This window comes from Herpailurus yagouaroundi, unplaced genomic scaffold (assembly GCF_014898765.1).
Source record: "Herpailurus yagouaroundi ecotype Mexico unplaced genomic scaffold, PumYag 182, whole genome shotgun sequence".
Taxonomy (NCBI): Eukaryota; Metazoa; Chordata; class Mammalia; order Carnivora; family Felidae; genus Herpailurus; species Herpailurus yagouaroundi.
This window is the reverse complement of record NW_024412413.1, coordinates 11,454,413-11,477,319: the sequence shown is the minus strand read 5'-3', so window position 1 is coordinate 11,477,319 and position 22,907 is coordinate 11,454,413. Positions and strand designations below refer to the sequence as shown.

Sequence of the window (22,907 nt, the reverse complement as noted above, 5' to 3'; positions counted from 1 at the left end):
AAATCCACTGCTAATTCACTGCAACTGGGTGTGGCTGAAGCACGCAACGCGGATGGCCGATGATGGAGAACCGCTTTTCGGGTGAACTGGCCGATGGAGGTTGGCTTTGCTGAGGTGGAATGTGGATCCTGCATTAGATTTACAGGGCAGAACATAGGCAGTTTTGAGAATACAGAAACCTTCGAGGGGGCGTTAAGCAGTTCGGTGAGACGGGGTCAATAGTGCTCCTGGTTAGGGCAGCCATGCCTAGTGTGGAAAGAACTCTGCGGTCTAGCTTCGCATGCCTGGAGCCTCTAGTTAAAAATTGACCCTGGGTCCTCTAGAGCTAAAGTCTCCCTTGATCTCTCAGAACAACGTACCCACTAAGGAATGCCACTCATCTATTTATAGGTTGTATCCACATCAGAGAAAAGTTCCATAGAGCAGAAATGATCTTATTCACTCTGGTGACCTCAGTGCTTTCTCCAGTATCTGGCAAGCAGGGAGCCATCAGTAAGCATTTGTGGACTAAACACCAAAACCAGATGGGCTATGCCAAGTACCTAACCAAAACTAAGGTAGGAAGGTCTGCTTCTTACTGGTTGTGAAGACTTGAGAATATGTGCTGGCAAGTAACGAAGTACCTGAAATAGTTACTGGTCTTATTTGGGGAGTGGTGGGAAATCTGGCCTGATAAAGCAGGGCAGGGCCTTGAGAGTAGGCTGACCCTGAATTACAGGCAGCAGTGGAAGGTTTTGGAGTCAGGACTGACGCAGTGCAGCTTGATGGCCCCAAGCGGGATGGACAGAGGTAGGGGATAGAGAAAATAAATGAAGCGTGTGGAAGCCGGTGTCAAGGTTTCAGAGACCAGGGCTGGAACTAACTTCCACCTGCCCCCCTCCCCCAGTGAATCCCGCTGGACCGCATCATGGGGCTGCAAGAGGCAGTTTGGGGGAGTACCAGGCCCAGGTCTGAAGGCCCATGGCGCTTGTCACACCACTTTTAACAATCTATTTCACAGACTCCCCGGGAAGCATGTTTCATGCACTAGCTAGCGTGAACAGGAATAAACGTTTCATTGCCTTTTGAGGCTCAATTACTTTGGTTAAATGGTAACTTCAGGAAAGTTACTCAAAAGCTGAGCCTGTTTCCTCATCAGTACACTGATGTCACTTCGACCAGCATTACATTTGGGCTCAGGCTCAGATGATGTATTTATAGAAAGCTTAGTATACCCGGCAAGGTAATTACTTCCTAGTGTCCAGAACACTATTCATTTATAAAAACTTTACAGGGATGCCCGGGTGGCTCAGTTGGCTAAGCGTCTGACTCCTGACTCGTCATTTCAGCTCAGGTCATTGTCCGTGGGACTGAGCCCTGTGTCGGGCTCTGCACTGACAGGGCAGAACCTGCTTGGGATTCTCTGTCCCTCCCCAGCTCGCATGCTCTTGCTGTCAAAATAGACATTAAAAAAAAAAAAAAGTCTGCATACCCTAAGCACCTGTGGCAGATTTATGACACATTGTTTTGAGGGTGCCGGCTTGAGACTGTCACCTGCCCGAACCAAACTTCAAAATAACTTACAAACCATTGAGCATCACCCACTGGAACATCCATCAGAGTCTTGTGGGGCAGTCTTCTAAAAAAGCAGCACACCCACCTCGACCTTCCAAGACCGTGCCCTGCTTTACCTTTCACTAGGGAGTTATGTCTCCCAGGGGCAAGAGACGGGTCTGGTGCACAGCCAGCAGGCACCCACGTCTGTGGAAATGGACCTCCTATGGGGACCTCCAGGAGGCCCTCACAACTGATGACACTCCCCAGCAACGGTTTGTTGTCAGGGGGGTCCGGGAATGAAAATACCTAGGGCGCTCACCCTTTAACAGCGGTGTGACGTGAATAACTCTCAAGAACAAATGAAGGAGCCGTGATTATGAACTCCAGGTAGAAAACTGCTGTATCTCACCTCCCTCTTCCAAAGGCTATGGGGGGGGGGAAGGGCTGCCGGTCACAATGTCAGCACGTGATGAAGGTAAGAGACTGAACAGTTACACTTTATTCTCCCTGTTCAACTCCAGAGAGCAAGCAAGCAAACAAGCATCCTGCTAGGCCTTGGATGCCCTTCTAGGCTCAGTGGGACAAATTCCAGCTCCGCGTCACCGTCTGGTTTAAGTTTCTTCCTCTGAAAGACACAAAAAGGTTAGAGAAATGAGCCGTGCCGTATGGTGAGCTGCTTAGGATTGTCACCACCTCCACTCCGAAGCCTTTCGGTTCCTCGTGGGGCCAACGCGTTTCTGGTGAAGCAGGGAGAGGCGGCTCTGGGCCCACGTGACTAGCCCAGAGCCCATCTCTCCTCCCCAGACCCCTGGGATCTAAAGGCTCCTGAAAGCAGCTCCCGGTGCCAGACTGGAGGCTGCCCCAAAGTCCGGTCTCGGAACCGTCAGCAAGTTTTACATCAAGGCTACAGAGAGAGATTGGTGGCCACGAGGCTCGGGCCCTAGCCAGCCTACAGCTCACTCCAGGCTTCAGAACGAGGCCTGCCACACACCTTCCTCCTCCTCCTCCTCCTCCTCCTCTTCCTCCTCGTCCTCATCAGAGCTGAACGTGCCGTCGGGCAGGCTGTAGACGCGGATGACCTGCTTGTTGGGGTCCTTCAGGATGAGGTACTTGCCCTCCTCCAGCTTCATGCAGATGTCGATGACACAGCGCAGGATGCCCCAGGCGTTCTCGACGCTCAGGTTGATCTGGCTGGCAAACTCATTGGGCTTGAACTGCTGGGTGCCCAAGATGACGTGGCGTGAGGAGTCTTTCACGTGGTACCGGGACACGTAACTAGCGGGGTGGGGGGGGGGAAGGGGTGTTAGTGCCGTGGGGGCGGGGCCGCACTGAGAGACGGCAATGCCTGGGGCCACATGCAGGTTCTTCCCAAGGGAGGGGGAAAGGCAAGCACGGGTCTCTCCGCGCACCCCTCCTCTCGGCAGAAGACTTCACGGCCCCCAGACGGGAGTCTCACCCAAGCTTGAGATACTCCGACCCGGCCAGTAAGGCGCAGCAGGTCCATCGGGCCAACTTGTAGCTGTTGTTCTTTAGCTCGGTGGCAATGACAGCCCCTCGCTGGGAGTCCAGCTTCTGACGCCAGTCTACGCCGTTACAGTGCTGCAGGAGGAGAGCCCGGGCATAAGAACGAGGGTGGGCTCCTACCGCCCAAGGCCCGGAACCTCCTCCGGCCGAGAAGGGACTCCCCGGGGGGCTTGACTTGCAAGTGGGGGAGTCTGCACATAAATCACAGGTAGGACTGTCATCACCGTAAAGGCAGAGACGTGCCACCCGGCAGACGGCAACTCCTCTCTCCACAGAGCTTGTCTAGACAAGGACACAACGCACGCACAAGCCGACCGAGTGCCAGATGAATGGCGGGGACAAGGGTTCACCGTGCGTTGTGTGGTAAGGGAGGGCTTCGTGGGGGGGAACGGGCTAGCTGACCAAGGGGAGGCCAGTGACAGAGGCTGGGCGAGGCATGACCAGAGAGGCACAGGGGGAAAGACAGGCCGGGTCAGCCCCGGGTGGGGGCGGAGGCTGCAGAGGGGGAGGAGGTCGGTCTGGCCTTGTGGATATACATGTGCCCACGAAGGAGGGACCATCTTCCCCAGCCACCTCTTTCTGAGATGTGGGAACTCGAGACCCAGAGGGAAGTGACTGCTGGAAGTTCGCGTGGCACAACGTGCTCAGCCTGTCTTGGTTCATGGCAACCACAGGCGAAAAAAAAACACAACTACTAGAGTTCAAGTAGTTAGACCAAAACCATTCAGGAGCAGTATTTGGACAGATGTGTTTTTCAAAATTACCCTTGTGAGTTTGCTCTGGCATTTGAAGGGCCTCTCCACAAATCTGTGCCGCTCGACGGAATTAATGGCAGAGATCAACTGGGTGGGGTGGGATGGAGGGCACGAGGGTCAGTTAGGAGACAGGTCAATGCACAGTAACAGGCATAATCAACAGCGTCGGAAACTAGGGTGACCGAAGAGTCTGTGTGGGGGAGGAGGACGCGGCGGGGACCATTCGAGGCTGAGCCTAAGGGAGGAGGAGAGACCCAAAGCTGGTACACAGCCGAGGCAGAGATGTGAGGAATCACTGTTCAGAGTTCAAGGCTGAGGCCTGGGGTAGGCCGAGTTCTACGGTGGCCCCCTATGGCGCCTACACGAGTGCGGGTGGAGGCTGTATGGATGAGGAAACCCTGCTCCGTGCTTACGCTCCCTTCTACGTCAGGGATTCTGCACGCGTAATTAAGGTCCCTTAAGGAGACTATGGGTGGGCCTCACCTAACCCCGAATCTCTTAAATCTGGGCATAAGCCAGACACAGAGAAGTCGAAGACCGGAAGAACCTGCCGTGCTGTTTCTGCCTGGAAGACGGAGGGGACCTGTGGCGCGGGATGTGGATGACCCCCAGGGCACGGGGTGTGGTGACCTCTAGGAGCCGAGAGGCCCCAGCTGACGGTGGCAAGAGAACGGGGACCCCAGTCCCACAACTGCAAGAACTCCGAACTCTGCCAACCAGAATGAGCTTGGAAGTTTCTTCCAGAACCTTCAGATTCACTTTAAGCCTCTAGGTTGCTGTCATCTGTTATGGAGCAAATGGAAACTAATACAAGGCTGTATGAGGAAGTCGTTATGGCAAAAACAGCCGCGTCGGGAACTGACCCTGAAAGAAGGCTCCACTGGTGTCAAAACAAGTGAAGGAAACCAAGAAATGTACGGGACTAGAGTGAGGGAACAGCACAGAGGGCAAGGCCATACGGCTACAGCGATGCTGAACGCTACAGGGAGGCCTGGAGGACAGTCGGAGAAGAGGTCACTGGCCTCAGAGTTAGGTCTGCAGAAACGCTTCTGGAGTGCTCTTCTGTCAGGTGACGGAGGCTAAGGAACACCCGGGGAGTGGGAATCAGCAGCAGTTAATGTTAATCCTGTGGCTCTAACGAAGTCAGAAGGAAATGGCCCACAGGCTCCATCTCATTAGACCCTTGTTCAACACTGGCTTAGCCCGAGCTGTCCTTCCCTCTGAGGACCCTTTGTTCTGTAGCAGCACCCAGGAGCACTGCCACCCACTGCCAGTTCAGGCACAGAAGCCTGGGCAACTTCAGAAAGGGAAGCAGCCCAAAACTCACGGGGCACCAGCACGAGAGGGAAGTAGAGAGTGGAAAAATGAAGGAAGCACATTTCTTTCAAGATGCCTCCCAAAGAGCCAAATCTTAGCTAACCTAACACTCTCTGAGTTCAGTAAGTGAAGGAGTTGGAAAAAGGAATCAGAAGGTTGAAGAAGGTAGTGGCTGCAGTAAATGAAAGAACAGCTCAAAGAGCTCCCAGGCTTAGAGGAAACCCGCCAGCCCAGATGAGAGGTCAAAACCAGACGCCTGCAGGGAGCAGACGCCAACGGGAGGTCAGCGTGGAATAGAGAAGCAGAGAGACCTGTAAGAAGGTAGTTCCCACTGGCTCCCATGTGCAAAGTAAGCAGAAAAGTTCTTCAACCATAACCATGTTCTACACACACACACACACACACGTTCTCTTTCTCAATGAGGAACTCGGTGGAGAAAAACTGAAGACAAAAAAAATCTTGGAAGCTCTGTAAGTAACGCACGGGGAAACGAAACCGAGGTTCGCAAACACCAGCCGGGGACAACACGCTCGCAGGAACTACAGACAGGGTGACGAAGCACGCCTTACCCGGGAATCCCACTCGTTGAGGGTCTTGATGTTGATGAAGGACACTTCCCCGTTGGCTCCGGTCATGACACCATCATGCTCACAACGGACAATAAGGTCGATATCGTCCCCAAGCTTCCACCTGCGGTAACTGCAACGAACAAGGAGCTTATCTGGTCACTGGAGACCCCGCGTTTCAGAGAAGCCACCCCACGCAGGTGGGTTGACATACCGGTATGCGACGGAGGCAACTTCATTCTTGTCCATGTCGTCCTCCACGAATGGGTTTGGGTTGGGGAAGTTGTATCTCTCCTTTCCCTGTAAACAGACAAAGGCGTCACTAGACAGCAAGTACTTGCTTCCGAGCCCATCGGCCAGACCCTGCACTCTGCTTAGTTACAGCCCTGGCCGGCTCCCCGGGGCCCTCGAGGGGGCTGTGGGCTCCCTGCGTGGCGGGTGGCTATTTACCCCTCCTGACTTTAAGCATGAACCCCGATGGATCTCGAATGCTTATACGTGGTGCCGGCGAGCTTCGAGTATCTCATTTAATTAGCAGCCATGCCCCTCCTGTTTCATTTTGCCCCACAGCACACGTCACCGTTTGTCACAACCTAGGTTTACAGTCTTTCTTCCTCCACGATAACATAGCCTCCTAAGGGCAGGAACTTTGTGTACCGCTACATCCTCAACACCTAAACGCCGTATTTGTATAGATCAGCGTTATCTGTCTGACACTGAAGGTATCTATACGGCCTATCTGTGGAAGGTAAGTATTATTAGTATCCTGACTTTCCAGACAAGAAACCTACCCTACACCCCAAAGCTCTTAAGCACTGGATCTAAGGTTCGGTCAGGCAGCCTGACCTCAAAGCCCCAGCCTGGAGCTCCTCTGTGACAGGCGGGGACCCTGTCTGTCCTGCTTGGTCCCACAACCCCGGAGCCTACCACAAAGTAGACGTTCAGTAAACGGTAGCTGACGAAACAGAAGCCGATGCCCAGACGCTCTCACCGCCTCACCATTCTCAAGCACTGCTGGGAGAAGTTGTGGTTGATGTAGGTCGCTTCCATGGCCAAGTTGCGGGGTGAGTTGAAGGAGTTGCCTTCATCTTGTGGGGGCTCGTTGGCGGTCTCACTCACCGTCAGGAGGTCTGCAAAAGCGGCAGCGTGGTCACGCACCCGTGAAACCGGGTCGCCTGTGGTGTGCCTGGCACTGCAGGGAGGGGCCAGCGACGCAGGCCTGTCCTTCCAAGACCCGCCACCTACTCACATGGCTCCGTCAAGCGTGGGCAGGCTGGGGAGGGAGTGGGGAGTGCTGCCGGGTAACTTTAGATCCCCTCTGATGTCACAGTCAAGCAAGCTGTAAGAAGGCTACCCCATTTCAATCTGTTTGGATTCTTCAAGAGCCTGTCTGATTTTGTTAGCTTTTTAACAAAGAGAGGGCCCCAAGGCTCAGGCGTAGAATGTAATTGTATCATTCTGTCTCACTGCCGTTAGTTCTCAGCGACCTGGTTTCCCCCCATGGCGTGCGTGCACACGTCCGTGTCGTGTGAAATACAGGCAAATGTATTTTTCCCTGTATAAACACACCGACGTGAAGAAGAAAAAGCATTAAAAAAAACGTGAAGGTACTGTTAAAGGTGCTACGGAGAGCTGGAAGTCAGGAAAGTGCCATTCAAACGGGTAACGCTTGCCAGCACAGCGCTGGGGTCCCGGGAGGACTCAGGAAGCTGGCACCTCGAGCTGGGACAGCAGGGACCGTCCTTCCCTCTGCCAGGCCTCTCAGGGGGCTGGGAGGGCTTTGGCCACAGCTGTCACTGCCCGTGGGGAGACAGGCCACCTCCCAGCCCCGCTCCAGGACCAGGGACTTGCTCTGAGCCCTCAGAACACCCAACCCCATCGCGTCGCTCCCAGACAGGCTTCTTACCAAAGTCAGAGTTGTCCCTCTTGTCGAAGAAGAGCTTGGACCCGACTCTCTGCACAACGATGTCCCAGGAGTACACAGAGCGGGTGCAGCTCATCAGCGTAGCCAGAATGGCATCGGTGGCAAACACGTTCCCCTGAGTTTTTGCCAGCTGCAAAGAGGGCAGAGAGCAAGATGTGAAGACACTCCAGTCTCACTGCCCATTCCCACGGAGGACTCGTTTGCAAGGGGCCCTCACACCCTCCCGTGCGCGCGCGCCCTCTAGCTGTGTGAGGAGCGTGCGTGCGGCAGGTCTGCCTGCTGGCGGTCCCCACCCTAGGGTACGAGGGACCCCGCGGCTCTCCGAGCGCCCAAGACGTTCCGGGATGGCACCTGACACCCCTCACCCTGGTGGCATGTGGTAAGCGCCTCCGACCCACTTCAGAGGTAGGAGATGCGAGGGGGTGGTGCCGGGATGCGCGGCAGGGCTGGGAAGTGGGCCCGGCTCTGCTCTATTACCAGCATCAGGGGCTAACCAGCAAGAGGCCCGTATTTCCACCTAATCCTGTCTGATTCAGCAGCGTCGCATCTAAAGGGCTTTCCGAGGGGCGCCTGGGTGGCTCAGTCGGTTAAGCGGCCGACTTGGGCTCAGGTCATGATTTCGCGGTCCGTGAGTTCGAGCCCCACGTCAGGCTCTGTGCTGACAGTTCAGAGCCTGGAGCCTGTTTCAGATTCTGTGTCTCCCTCTCTCTGCCCCTAACCCACTCGCATCCTGTCTCTGTCTCTCTCAAAAATAAATAAACATTAAATAAATAAATAAATACATAAAAGCAGAACTAAAAACATGGAAACTGGGGGTGCCTGGGTGGCTCAGTCGGTTAAGCGTCTGATTTCGGCTCAGGTCATGATCTCACGGTTCGTGGGTTCGAGCCCCACGTCGGGCTCTGTGCTGACAGCTCAAAGCCTGGAGCCTGATTCAGATTCTGTGTCTCCCTGTCTCTCTGACCCTCCCTCGTTCATGCTGTCTCTGTCTCAAAAATAAATAAGCGTTAAAAAAAAAATAATAATAAAATAAAATAAAATAAAGGGCTTTCCAAGGCTCAGATGATTCACGTAGGTCCCCGCGGGCTCTGTTCCTCCTGAGGCCTCAGCTGTAGAGGCCGGCGGCACTCCCCACACAGGGGGGTGGCGAGCGGCCGAAGGGGGCGCCCACCTTTCGGATGACCGGGTCGTCCGTGGTGGTGACGGTGTGGAAGATGCGCTTGATGCTCCGCAGCGGCTTCTCACTCCTCGTGGTGATGCGGTCAAAGGCCTTGTCGTAGTATTCCAGGGCCCCACAGCACTCACTGAGGGGAGGCGGGGAAGACACGCAAAGCAAATGGGAAGGAGATCAGCTGTTTGTCTGAATCTGCTTCAGGTAAGCAGCTCTTTGAAACATCAGGAAAAGCTTTCCTGTGGACGACCTGTGGTCTTTCTCATCCTGCGGAAAGAGCTCTCTTTTGCTCATGAGGTCAGGAAGCGGAAAGAAATCTCAAGTTTAACGTCAGCGAACTCTCTGCTGGTCCCCTCTTGGCCCTGAGTTTTAAAAATTGTATCTGTTGGGCGCCTGGCATCTGACTCTCGATTTCGGCTCAGGTCATGATCTCACCGTTCATGAGTTCGAGCCTCGCATCAGGCTCTGCGCTGGCAGTGTGGAGCCTGCTTGGGTTTCCCTCTCTCTCTCTCTCTCTCTCTCTCTCTCTGCCCTTTCCCTGCTTGTGCTGTCTCTCTCTCAAAATAAAATAAACTTAAAAAAAAAAATAAAAAAGTGTCTGTTAATCTTATACAATGTATTTAAGCGCCTGCCAATCCTTTTTGGAAACACTAAGGCTTGAGAAAACATTCACTGCCAGCTGGTCCACACAAGTGCATGGCGGAAGGTAGCAAAAGACGCCACTTACATGTCCTGAGGCTCTGACACTTCCAAGTAGCGCATCTTCATTAACTGAGGAAAGTCCATTTCCTCTTTCACCTCCCAGTCACTACGGACTTCCACTGAAGAGTCTCGGGGTTTCTGCAGTGCAAAACCAGGGGAGGGAAGAGAGTTACAGCCAGTGCGAGGCAGAAGCAAAAGGCAACTTAGCAGCGTGAAGGGCTTTTAGCCAATAAACGTGTCCAGAACGTTTACCACGTGCTGGGTGCTGTAGCAGCCAGAATCCCTGACCCCGAATTCGGAGTTTACAATCTCGAAGGGGAACGAGGGAGTCAAGGGGTCAAAAACAACCCGGGAACTTGACTCCCACGTAATGCCGGTGCCCAGGGAACGTACGTGTTTTCCGTGTGTATGGGTTCTTCCTAAAGAAGCTGTGGCAGCTTCTTTTATTTCTCTCTGGATGTCAGCTATTTACCCTTGACATAGAAACATCACATCCGGCAAAATCTAACCGCTGCAATCTGGAGCTCCTCACTTGCCCTCACGTGTTCTTCATTTATCACAGTGTCCGCCCGAGCATTTGTACGCGAACGTTCATGGCAGCGTTTTTCATAATAGCAACAGGTGGAAACCACCCAGACGGCCATGTACTGGTGAATGTGTACACAAAACGCAGTGTGGGGGCACCTGGGTGGCTCAGTCGGTTAAGCTTCCGACTTTAGTTCAAGTCATGATCTTGCCTTTTGTGGGTCCGAGCCCAGCATCGGGCTCTGTGCTGACAGTTCAGAGCCTGGAGCCTGCTTCAAGTTGTGTCTCCTTCTCTCTCCCAAAAATAAATAACGTTAAAAAAAAAAAAAACAACAACAACCCAAAAACCAGCCACAAAAACGCAGTGTGTCCACACAACCAATTTAGCAATGTGCCAACACATGCCACAACAGGGATGAACTGTGAAAGGAGCTACACAAAAGACCACATGTCGTAGGATTCTATTTATGTGAAATGTCCAGAAGAGGCACATCCAGAGACAGAAAAGACCGGTGGCAGCCAAGGGCTGGGGAGAACTGGGGCTGGCTGCCGAAGGGTATGTGTTGTTTTCACAATGATTCAAACATTCTGAAACTGGCGAATATGTGTGAATATACCAAGAGCCACTGACTTGTACACTTTCAATGAGTGGATGGTGTGATATGTGAATTATGTTTCAATAAAGCAGTTACAAAACCAAACACATACGCGAAACTGAATTTCTAGACAGAACTCTGGTGTGGATACACTACCTGTGACTTCTGGTCCCATTTTTGCCTCACTCCGAACTGTTTCTGAAATTTTTTCTGCAGTCGTATGCGTTCTCTAGAAAGACAAGAAGACTGTGCTTTTGGTGCAGATCTTTGAGTCACTGGCTTTTCAAAAGGCAGAAAAGCTGCCATTCTCTTCGGCTGAACCTCAGCATCATTAGTGACTTCTCTGAACTAAGAAAACAGGGACTTCGTGAAAAAGAGGAGACCTTAAGAGTGTTATAGGAGGCATACTGCCCCCCAGCACCCACCAGCTGGGTTTTACTCGCCCTATGGACGGTCCAATGGCAGCACCAGCCTGGGTGTGGCCGCTGCACCGCACAGCTCACAGGGCCCAGCTGAGCCCCGGAGCTCATCTTACCTACCCTCGCTTCTGGCCAGTGCACACGGCCACTGCCAGGGACCTTCCCGCCATGCTATCTGCCAAGAACTGGCCCTTGGAAAATGAGGACAGGCTACACCAGTGGCTTAACGGCCTTCAGGAAGGAATTTTTGCTTGTTTGGCAGTGACGGGGAAGACCACCGTTGGCCTAGTGATTTCAGAGCACGGTCGGTCCCGGAAGAACAACTCAATCCAGGAGGATGTGGGAAACCTCACCTCTCCTTCTGCTTGGCGCTCTTAGGCAGGGTCTGCAGGTTGAACTGCAACATGTTCCGTCGATCTTTGTCTCTGCGGAGGTTCCGCTGGGAATCAAGAAAAAACAGCCACGCTAAAACCTTGGGGATCTGACCAACAGCAGGGAGTGCCCAGGGGGAGGTCTGTACTTGGAATTGGCTTAGACGTTCACACGACATTTTTTATTGAAGTAGGTTTATGGGCCCTTGTTAGAGTTGTAGTTTGCCTCTTTATACATAGGAAGATGCAGCCCGACCGGACCATCTACTTAATAAAGCCTGCACACAGCAATTAAATGAGGCATCAGGCATCTTTTTACCTGGCACAAACACCCCACTCTCAGCACAGAGGCATGAGGTCCTGGCCACTGGTCAGCAGAAAGCTAAACTATTTAGACCATCTCTGGACCCAGCCCACGTTTACTTTAGCGCAACGTGTCACCGGTCAGCTACTTGGGAGTCACTGGAAGACCTAGGAGAACACACTTTCCTCCCGTCACTATGTGCAAGGAAGCACTTTTAGCAGGTGGCAGCCACGGGTAATGGCCCCAAGACGGTCAGATTGCCGGCTCTTGGCCTACCTGTGCAAATCGCATCCGATTCCGCTGGTAGGCGGTTTTCTGTGTGCGTGCTGTGTCCACCAGCTGGAAACTGGTTTCATCCTCCTCGTGGAAATAAGCATACTGACTTCCACCACCGAACTGAGAGGAGTACTTATCTGCAGGCAAAGGGGACGACGTGTAACAGATACTACCTACAGACTCTGCACGCCTGCTCTTCTAAAGCCCTGCTAGTTCTTTTAAAACTTTTTTTTTTAAATGTTTTTAGTTATTTTTGAGAGACAGAGCACAACTGGGAAAGGGGCAGAGAGAGAGGGAGACACAGAATCCGAAGCAGGCTCTGAGCTGTCAGCACTGAGCCCGACGTGGGGCTTGAACTCACACACCGTGAGATCATAACCGGAGCTGAAGTCGGATGCTTAACAGACTGGGCCACCCAGGCGCCCCTAAAGCCCTGCTATTTCGAGTGTGCTCTCAGGACCCTTAACGGAAGTGCATGTTGATGGACTCCGCCCAGCCCCACTACGTCAGAATCAATGTTTTCAGAAGGTCCCCAGGTGATTCTTGTGCACATTCCAGTTTGAAAAGCTCTGATCTAAAGAAATTTCTAAGTCACGACAGAGTCTGAATTCTTTAAGATAAGCCCATTTCACACCCTGCCTTAATCTATGAGGACCGGAATTAAGGTTTACTACTCCAGAAAGGGCAAATATGGGGTATGCGTTATGCAAATATGCAACCACTTACATCATCTGGTACCCCAAGCAGACAGGTCTAATGGGTTATGATATACTTTACTGTTGACCCTAGCCTCAGATCATCCTAACTGGGTACTCACTCCAACTAAGCCACTTCCAACAATCTCAACTGGCACAGGAAAAAACGAGACGACAACACCAACACCACCAACCCATCTACTGTATCAAGATCTTAAAATCAGGGCTTGTAGACCTGGAGTCCACCGATTGGCTTCACAGGTTCGGTAAATCCCAGGCACTAGGGTACCAAATGGGAAGGAGTTCAACAGATCTGTGAAAGGGTTTATGCCTCCCTAAAAGCGGAAGGAAAAAAATCCCACTGTAACAGGTTAAACCTCCTTAATGACCAGTCTTTAGTTTTGGGACCGTTTCAAAAAAATGTATGTGGTTATTGTCTACAGTTCAGCTCCTGCCCCTAAAAACTATGTGTTATCGTTAGCAAAACATCCTGGAATGTTTTTGGATGGAGGTCACTGGAAAAAGTAACAATCCTCCCAAGGCCTTGATCTGGGCGGTCAGTTGAACACTTACTCGTGTACCTCTTATCTTGATATGTGGCACCTGTCCAGTCTGCAACCTGTGAGGCAACAAGAGAAGACAGAGCACGCAGGTCAATCAGGCAAGTTTCTGCTGACCCAGAAGCCCCCGTACACGAAGACGCAGTCTGGGAAAGTGTAAGGACTGGCTCACGATGCCTCTGCCAAGTGCCCAGCTCTCCCGTGACTACTGGAAGGACCCAGACATTATAGCTGTTCCCAGCCAGCGTCTCCGTGAGGAGCACAGGAGTTAAATTCTTTTGAGAGAATAAAATCGAAACGATCTAACAGACGACAGCGGTCACGGCTCGAAAGAGTCACTGTCACTGACGGGCCAAGTACCTTTCCTAGTCGATCTCCTTTGCTAAACGGCTGGTAGGGCATATCCCGAAACTGCTCAGGAACCGCACAGGGACCCCAACCCGAGGGGTTGTCCTGGATCACAGGTGTCATGAACTTTGCCATCTTCTAGAATCTTAAAGATACAAACAATGTGAGGAGCTTTGTGAAGAAATGCCTCCAAGCACAAAAAGCCTTCCATTCGAGGTAAGCTAAGACAGAATGATAAAATCAGAAAAGCGACACACAAAATGGAAGTCACAGATAATACTGTGAGTACTTAAAACTCAGAGGACAAATACGAAGACTCATTTACCGTATTGTGCTGCTTGTGACACCCACTTTTTCCACTATAATATCTTTGAAACAAGGCTGCATCTTCCGCTTGATGGACTGTCTCACCTTAATCGGCAGTTTTTCTTAGTCTACATACGACAGTGGTGCTTCTTAAACGCAGCGGGGTCTCAGATTTGATGGAATGTAGTAACCTTTTCTCAAGCGTAATAACCACGATCTAGTTTCCAGAAACACCTTCACCAAGGCAAACAATCCCTAGCATCCCTAAGCCTCAGTCTTTTCATCTGTAAAGTGAGTGAGACCCTTGTCTAATTCATAGCACAAGACCAGGGTCAAAGACTTAATAGTTACGCATATGAAAATGCCTTCGCTGTAAAATGCCACACCATTACTACTTAGACTTGCAAAAATACATTTACACACAGTGCCGGGAAAGAGTCCGTAAGTATATCCCACTATTCAACTTTTCTTTCTCGTTCTCCCAATTTTCTGCCATCAATGCAAACCCTCACGCAGAGCAAGTGGACAGAGCCTGTCAGAAAGCTGACGTTACCATGAACCTTAGGTCGTAGAAGTGGCCAATCATCACATGTTTGTAATATTACGAGTACCAGGTACTGTTCTTAGTGTTTACTCTGCACCAATTCAGTAAATCCTCCCAATGATCCTGGCGTAGCGGCTAGTATCATCCCCACTCTTCAGGTAAGAAAATTGAGGCACAGAGAAGTTAAGAAGTTGTTCAAATTTGCAATGCTAGTTGACGAAAAAATCTGAACCAAAGCAGTATGGCTGGAATTCACATTCTGTGTGAGGCTACAGCTCCTCTCGAGAGAGAAAAAGCCAGGGGCTACAGAGCACATCTCTGCCTGACGGTTTCTATCAAAAACCTCATCATCCATCATGATCCTCAGGTGAGCTCCCAGAGGAAAATTCACTACACGAGTATTTCTGGAGGCAGCCATCAAAGCACACAGGCACAGTGACCTTAGTAAGTTCTCAGTGTCCCATGACAGGGAGAGAGATTCAGGCTTCCTCCAGAAGTGACACCTGGGTGACAGCAACAGGGACCTTCGTCCTTCAACTCTACGCTTAAGCTACACTACAGAAAGGGGACTGAGGGCAGGCGTGGCAGTTTCAAGACAATTCACACTAAAATACGTATTTATGGAGCTCCTACAATGTCAGACACTATGCTAAATTAAAAATTTGCAGCTCAGCTGTCGATCCGTCCATTGTTTCAAAAACAGACTTGATTTCCAGGGTTGTCTGCACCAAGTCCAACATTCTTACCATTACGTTATAGCTGGGCAGCAGGCTGAGAGAACATGGGGTGTTACTTTTTACAATGTTTTATTTTTGAGAGAGACAGAGCATGAGTGGGGCAGGAGCGCAGAGAGAGAGAGAGAGAGAGAGAGAGAGAGAGAGAGAGAGACAGAATCTGAAGCAGGCTCCAGGCTCTGAGCTGTCAGCACAGAGCCCAATGCGGGGCTCGAACTCATGGGGTGTGAGATCATGACCTGAGCGGAAGTTCGATGTTTAACCAACTGAGCCACCCAGACACCCTGAAAAAAATGGGGATTTAGACTATACCTAGTAACCCAGTAATGATGTTTAAAAACGTTTAACAAATCGAGTCCTCTCTCACAGCTCAAGAAGGAAACAGACCCAAGGCTTGGCATACATTTCTCCAGGGGAAGTCCCCTGGCTTCAACCCATTCAAAATAAGAGCGAGCAGAACAGAACCAGAAGCAGAAAGAGCCACTCTGTTATATCGAAGTGACAGCTGTACTGGCTACAAGGACAGGGTGGGGAGGCCACCACAGGGCAGTCAGAAGGGGCCCATGGCTGGCAGGGCACGGTATTGTGCAGATTACCGTGGCCACCACAGATCATATGCCATCAGTCCCTGGGGGGAGAGTTTCAAATCAGAGATCACACCTGCTCCACCACAGCCTTCCATTTCACAGAAAAGGAAAGAAAACCTTCGGACTGCGGACTCCTCAGAGCAGGATCGAACACTGCTCAGCTTGGTACAGTCAGTACCTCCTTCCACGGCAGCTCAGAGAGCCTCTGATCGCTTTGAAAAGACCCTGAGACCCAAAGGGGTTAAGTGGTATTATCAAAGTCGCTCAGCCCGTGGCCGCAAAGCGGAGCCCAAGGTCAGAGAACCTTACCCATAAGGCCGTGCCCCGCATCCCTAAGTGTGTCGGGCCTGGGGTCCCCGAAAGGCGGATTCGTGCCCCGCCCAGCTGAGCAGAAGTGGCCGGAGACGTACGAGAGGCCTCTTCCGGAAGGCCCCCGAAGGCTGCGCCCAGCCCAAACCGGCTCCAGAGATACGGAGAACCTTAAGGGACACTCCACTCACCTGTAAAGGCCTCGGGCGGCCCCGATGGCGAGAGATGGTCCAGGCCGAAGACCACACACCCAGCAGCCCTCGGAGGAACAGAGGGAAAAGGAGAGAAGATGCGCGCGCAGAGGCCGGCGCCGTAAACACAATCGACGCTGTCGTAAACTGCGTTCTTGCTTCCTCCGGACTCAAGGGCGGAACGCACGAGTCGTAAAGCGACGGCAGACCCGGAAGTTCGTCACAACTCTCTGCTAGGTGGCCCGATGGGTCTCTGAGGAGCCGAGACTCCGGAGGTGTGTTTACAATTACGTCACGGGCGCCTCCGGCGAGGCCCCGAGAGGGCGTTCCAAATTATTGAAACGTGGCTGCCCGGCAGTGGAGGTTGGGGGCGGGCAGCGGTGACCGCCCTTCTGTGTCCCCCCCGTGTTTCGCGGACGCTTCGGCCCCTCTGTATCGCACCGTGACCGGGGCTCCGGTCTTCTCTAGCTAGTCGTGTGGCTCGAGTCTCACAGCTGGGGGCAGGTCAAGAGTCAGGGCAGAGGTTAAAGTTACCATCCCCTACCCCCGCCCCCTGTACCACCCCCGCCCCCCGGCTTTTAGTCTCGGTAACATGCCCAGAGGGGAAGGTTATATTGCTAGTGTAGAGGGCGGCCGCCAGGATTCCAGCCACACTCCACGGTTCTCAAATTTTGTAGGGCAAAGATTTCTGGGGCGCCGAAGTGTAGGATGGAGACTGCGAGTCTCACCTCCACGGACGGGTTATTTAACTATGTCTAAGCTGGAGGCCGGGAATCAGCTTAGCGATTGTGATTCTGAAGTGGCGACCGCTTTGCTACGAAGGGCAACCGTGCTGTCCTTTCAATGACTATCGGGTCTCCGGAGTTTGTCCTGAAATCTTATTGGGGGATTTCAAAGCATTGAAAGAGGATCCGAGGACGTTGCTTTTATTCAAACCTCACATCCTTTTCTACCTGGTCTGGGATTCCTCCCAGCGTGTCTCTTCTGTCGGAAAACGTATCTATTGTTAGATCTGGTATCTGCTTGGCTCTGCTACCTGCAAGCTGTGTAGGCTTCTCATCTCTGGGCTCAGTTTCCTCATCTGTAAGTTAGAGGTAATAAAATTATATTGGGTGCAATGAGAGTAAAAATACATTCATATGAGAACAGTAATTCCACTTACGTGAACTTGGGGACAGGCTATTCGATCTCTCTCTGAAGCTCCTTACGCATCTGTGAACTGAAAATACTAACAGCTGTTGGGGCACGTGGGTGGCTCAGTTGGTTAAGCGTCCCACTCTAGTTTTTTTGCTCAGGTCACGATCTCAACGGTTGGTGGGATCGAGCCCCCAGTCGGGCTCCTCGCTGACAGCGGGGAGCCTACTTGTGATTCTTTCCATCTCCGTCTCTGCCCCTTTTCTCTCTCATGTGCACGCATGCTCTCTCTCTCAGAATAGTAAAAAACTATTAATAGCCTTGTTTGTTTCTATAACTTTTCTCCCAATCTGCTCCTGTTCCAGTTTTCCTAATTTTTTTTTTTTAACGTTTATTCATTTTTTTGGGACAGAGAGAGACAGAGCATGAACGGGGGAGGGGCAGAGAGAGAGGGAGACACAAATCGGAAACAGGCTCCAGGCTCTGAGCCATCAGCCCAGAGCCCGACGCGGGGCTCGAACTCCCGGACCGCGAGATCGTGACCTGGCTGAAGTCGGATGCTTAAGCGACTGCGCCACCCAGGCGCCCCAAGTTTTCCTAATTTTTATTGATGGCACCCAGGTAATGGTGTTCAGCCGAAACCTTGTAGTCCTCATTGGTAATTCCTTTTCCGTTTCCCACCACATTCCCACACTTGGTCCTTTACCAAGTCCTCTTGATTCTGTTTTCAAAATCCACCATGAGTGCTATCACTTTGCTCCAATGTATCCAGGCTCATGCTCAGACTCCCAGCGTCCACTTCCTGCTCCTCTGGGCTCCTTTTCCACATGGTGCCCAGAGCAATCTACTGTCTTCTAGCAGCTTCCCATGTTTGTTTGTTTTGTTTTTTTTTTTTAAATTTTAATGTTTATTTATTTTTGAGGGAGAGAGAGAGAGAATGAGCAGGGCAGGGGCAGAGAGAGAGGGAGACACAGAATCTGAAGCAGGCTCCAGGCTCCGAGCTGTCAGCCCAGAGCCCGATGTGGGGCTCAAACCCACGAACTGTGAGATCATGACCTGAACCGAAGTCGGACGCTCAACCAACTGAGCCACCCAGGCACCCCTTCCCATATGTGCTTAGGGTTGAAACATGAATGGCTTCCTGTGGCCTGTCTGGTCCCTGGTTACCTTCCAACTTTACATCCTGTCGTCTATACTGACTCGGCTATGGGTACCATGATCTTTCTGTGCCTTAAGTACATCCACCTCTTATCTATCGCAGCAGGGCCTCTGCATTTTCTGTGCCTTCCGCCTGGAACAGTCTTTCCCAGATTTGCCTGTGGCTGGCTCATCATTCGTGTCTCCGTTCAGACTTCTCTCTTCAAGGAGATCTTCTCTGACCACCATTCCTAAAGAGGCTTCTCCTCCCTCCTCCCTCCTCCCCCTCTTACTCTGCTTCCTTGTAGTTCTTATCATGCTCTGAAGTATTTTTTTGTTTCCTTGTTTGGGTTCTGTCTCTGCCTCTAGTGTATAAGCTCCGTAAGAGTAGAGGTTTTGTCTGTCTTACCTAGAGCAGTGCCAGTAAGACATATTGGTTGAATTGTTGAATGAATGGACAGGGGTTTTATGAGAATTGAATGAAAAAATAAATTCAGTAGATTATCCTGGGCACATAAGTAAGTACTCAGTGTCAGTGTAGGGAAGATCAATATTAATTGTAATATGTTCTAAAACGTAAAGAGTGGGGCACCTGGGTGGCTCAGTTGGTTAAGTGTCCGACTTTGGCTCAGGTCATGATCTCACGGTTTGTGAATTCGAGCCCCGCATGAGGCTCTGTGCTGACAACTCAGAGCCTGGAGCCTGCTTTAGATTCTGTGTCTCCCTCTCTCTCTGCCCCTCCCCTGCTCATTCTCTCTCTCTCTCTCTCTCTCTCTCTCTCTCTCAAAAATAACATGAAAACATTTTTAAATGTAAAGGGAGATGTATTCTTTTAAGTTTATTTATTTAGAGAGGGCACAAGCAAGGGAGGGGCAGAGAGAGAGAGAGAGAGAGAGAGAGAGAGAGAGAGAGAGAGATTGAGGCTCACAAGCAGGCTCCACACTGTCAGTGCAGAGCCTGATGCGGGATTCGAACCTGCAACCCATGAGATCATGACCTGAGCCAAAATCAAGAGTGGGATGCTTAAGTCACTGAGCAATCCAGGCACCCCAAGGAGATGTATTTTTGCTCAATTGCTTCATTTCATGTCTTTTCTTTCTTCCCCTTTCTTTCTTTCACTTGGGTTCACAGGCCACCTACTGCAGTCTCTTCCTTGTGTCAGAGTTTAATCGTCTTTCCCATACTTTGGGCTCAACATGTCCCCAGATGGAGGAGGGTTTGGAGAGTCCTGCCTCATTCTGCACAGTGGGTCTCTGGCCTTGGGTGGCGGATCTTGCCTTCGTTCCTTCTTTCAACGGACACCCTTGCTGCCTCTCTTTCTCTCCACCCCGCTGTCCCCACGCAGCTGGAATGACCCTCCTTTACATGAAGTCGGAGCATGCCTGGCCTCCCCCTCCCCAGCTCTAGCCCGAGGAGAAAATCCCACACTCTGTTCTGTGGGCTGCAAGCTTCTAATGCGTCTTCTCATTGGCAGCATTCTGTTTGTGCGTCATACCCAGGTTCATTGCTGCCTGGAGACCTTTTTACCTGCGGTTCTCTGGGGCTTGGAATGCATCTCCCCTGGATCTTAATGCCCTTGTGTCTTCATCAGACAGACATTTCCTGATCGCCCCTCTGTGTTGCCTCACCCTGTCCTCATTGACTTGCTCGGTGGCCCCGCGCCTGGCACTATTCCAAGTATTTGCATTGACTCACTGAATTCTCACCACAGCCGTGTGAGGTCAAGCCTACTGTCCTTCCTGTTGTAGAAATCAAGATATCGAGGAATGCTCTAGGCTCCACAGTGCGTAGTGAAACTGGGGTTTCGAACTCAGGAGGCCGCCTGGCTCCTGCTTCCTTTGATTCTGCTTTGGTGTTTTGCTGGATGACTAACATTTGCCTCGTTTATCTAGTTGTTTGGGTTTTTGTTGCCGTTTGTTTGCTTACTTACTGTCTCCTTCAGAATGTAAGCCTCATGACAGGTGGGATCTTACACGTCTCGTTCACTGTCGTATCCCAGCACCTCGAATTACCACATAGTTGGTGCTTGGAAAAGGTTGGGGGCACGAAGGACCTCTGCAGACGGGTCCTTCCCCTTACGTGTCTGCAGCACTTGGTGGAACCCTCCGTGGCTGCGCTTACGACATGTCTGGTCTGTTACCAGTGTCCCGCACCTCTGGTACTCCAGACCCCGCGTTCCTCTCACGTGGGGTCGCGTTATTTCTGAGGAGGCCTCATGGCTCAGCGCAGTGCCAGGTACACAGAGTGTGCCCAGGAAATGTTTATTGTATTCACGGCCTCTGGATACTGCTTTTAGAGGCTGTAAAATAAAAACCTTAACATTCTTGCCGGAAAAATGCAGGTTTGGGGGCAGATGCCCACTTCTCAAAAGATTTCACAGCGTCTTCACACTTTGAAGAGAAACAGACACTGTCTTTGGGCAATTGAGTGACTAATTTTTCATTATTACTAACAATGGCTAACATTAGCACCGCAGTTTATAAGTGACAAGGTCCGTAATTTCATTTGAAGATGAAATGTATATTCATGACTCACGACTATGGTCTTTTAACACGAAATTTGCCGTTGGTAGGAATGAAGAAGCTCAGAGAGGTTAAGTCACTAACACAGGTCACACAGCGAGTGGGAGACAAAGCTGGGATTTTATTTACTCATTCAACAGACATCTGTGGAGCACCCTCCACGTGCCTTGTATAGGCCAGGTGTGGAGGATGCGGCAGGGAGCAAAGTGACCGAGGGTGTTGCTTTCAAGGAGGGTACCTTTTAAGCAGGGGAAGGTAGACGCTGGGCAGGTGTACGGAGAAGTGACAAGTAGGTGAAGACGCCGCACCAGGGATCTGTGTTAGAGAATGATCTGGGGTGCAGCACTTACAAGGCGGGAGTTCAGGGAGGCCCCTCTGGGGAGGTGACATTTGAGCAGAGACTGGAGGATGAGAGGGAGCAGGCAGGGGAGAGGCAGGGGAACAGCTTTCTGGAAGAGAGAACAGGCCCTTTCTGTTCCCTTATGTGACCTTCCGAGGAGGAAGGACCCATTCTTGTGTGCTGGGGCGTCAAGGGACCCTCTTAGTCATTCATCTGCTACAGCCTTCACTCCAGACCAGGTGTCTCCTTGTCTGGCTGATTGCCGTTCCCTCTGCTTGGATGTGCCCTGTGACGGGGAGCTCCTTCCTCTGCCGATGCCACTTTACCCTCTATGGACTTCTGTGTGGTAAACATTTTCAGCTCCTTTGTCTATTTCTTGGCGTCACCTCAAGTGCCACTTGGTCCTCGTTTCCCCGTTGTCAGCATTCTAACAAAACGGCCACTTCGGAATCGCTCTTCTCCTCTCCTCCGGGACCTCTCTGATTCCTGCTTGGTTTCCACCCTCCTTTTGGGGATTTCTTAACCTCCTTCTGTTCACACCCGCCCTTCACGTGAACACACTCTCTCTCCTCTAACCTCTCTGGCAGCCCCATCTTCTTGGAGCCAGGACGGATGAGCTACTTCTCAGCTGCTGGCTGGGGCATCTTCTTTGAGTCGACCAGCCCACATTCTTTCCAGGCTCTGGATTCTGGAAATTCTGGATTCTGCCATTCCTTCTTCCTCAGGGCCTCCCCTCAGGGCCTGCTTGGAAGGCATGTATATTCTTTGCTGAGTTTTCAGCTGTGGGTCAAATGTCACTTCTTCGGGGGCATCTTTCTTCCTCTTCCTGCCCTGTGCTTCCCCTTAACACTTGCAGCAATGATAATTAAGTGATTATTGTATGCACCTATTTGATCCACGTGTCTCTTCCATCACACGGAGCACCCCGAGAAGATGGAGAGAGGACTCGTATCCCCAGTTGCTAGAACAGGGCTTGACATGGAGTAGGTGCCCGTAAATATTTGTTGACTAAGTCAGTGGATAAGAGGGTCAAAATTGGTATGAGATCATTCATTCAATGGGTGTCACTGAGAGCCACCCCTTTGCAGCAAGATCCTGTGTATGTAACGATTGGTAGTGAGATTCTTGTCTCCTGGTCTGAGTCAGTGACTGCAAAACAATTTCTCGACTGGACAAAGGGAAAGCTGTAGGTGACTGCCGGACCCTCCATATACCTCCCCCCATGTCATGTCTAGAAGTGAGAGGCGCCCTTGTTACAGTTTTCTGATCAGCCTTTTGTGCTGTCCTGCCCTGTCCCTTCCAGATAAAGCAAAGGCATTTTCTTTCTTTCTTTTTTTTCATTTGAAAGAGGGAAAGAGAGGGAGAGAGGCACAGGGAGAGAGAGAGAGAGAGAGAGAGAGAGAGAGAGAGAGAGAATCTTAAGCAGGCTCCATGCTCAGTGTGGAGACAGACACGGGACTCAATCCCATAATCCTGAGATCATGACCTGAGCTGGAATTGAGTCAGATGCCCAA

At 51.5% G+C, this 22,907-nt stretch overlaps 1 protein-coding gene and 1 long non-coding RNA gene across 5 annotated transcripts in view; one reads left to right on the top strand and one right to left on the bottom strand.

Moving 5' to 3' along the window:
• Nucleotides 1–2,006: 2,006 nt before the first annotated feature.
• Nucleotides 2,007–16,387, bottom strand: EIF3D (eukaryotic translation initiation factor 3 subunit D). Of its 3 annotated transcripts, none has more exons than XM_040490916.1 (15): nucleotides 16,261–16,387; nucleotides 13,602–13,734; nucleotides 13,255–13,300; nucleotides 11,987–12,123; nucleotides 11,389–11,474; nucleotides 10,773–10,845; nucleotides 9,521–9,633; nucleotides 8,794–8,926; nucleotides 7,605–7,752; nucleotides 6,698–6,828; nucleotides 5,913–5,998; nucleotides 5,702–5,831; nucleotides 2,993–3,135; nucleotides 2,528–2,811; nucleotides 2,007–2,164 (listed from the first exon to the last, which is right to left on the bottom strand). In XM_040490916.1, exons 2-15 carry the CDS (start codon nucleotides 13,722–13,724, stop codon nucleotides 2,148–2,150), a joined length of 1,650 nt encoding a protein of 549 aa, XP_040346850.1. In that variant the 5' UTR covers nucleotides 13,725–13,734; nucleotides 16,261–16,387; the 3' UTR covers nucleotides 2,007–2,147. The 3 variants fall into 3 exon arrangements, with proteins under 3 accessions (XP_040346850.1, XP_040346852.1, XP_040346851.1); XM_040490918.1 differs by having other exon boundaries at nucleotides 2,007–2,161; XM_040490917.1 differs by lacking the exon at nucleotides 16,261–16,387 and adding an exon at nucleotides 13,915–14,132.
• A 52-nt stretch (nucleotides 16,388–16,439) lies between these two features.
• Nucleotides 16,440–22,907, top strand: part of LOC121040411 (uncharacterized) — a 110,182-nt gene continuing 103,714 nt past the window's right edge. Inside the window, exon 1 of one of the 2 annotated variants that reach the window (XR_005795270.1) lies at nucleotides 16,440–16,535. This is a non-coding gene — a long non-coding RNA (uncharacterized LOC121040411). The remainder of the gene's footprint in view (nucleotides 16,536–22,907) is intronic. The other variant, XR_005795271.1, reaches the window with a different exon arrangement.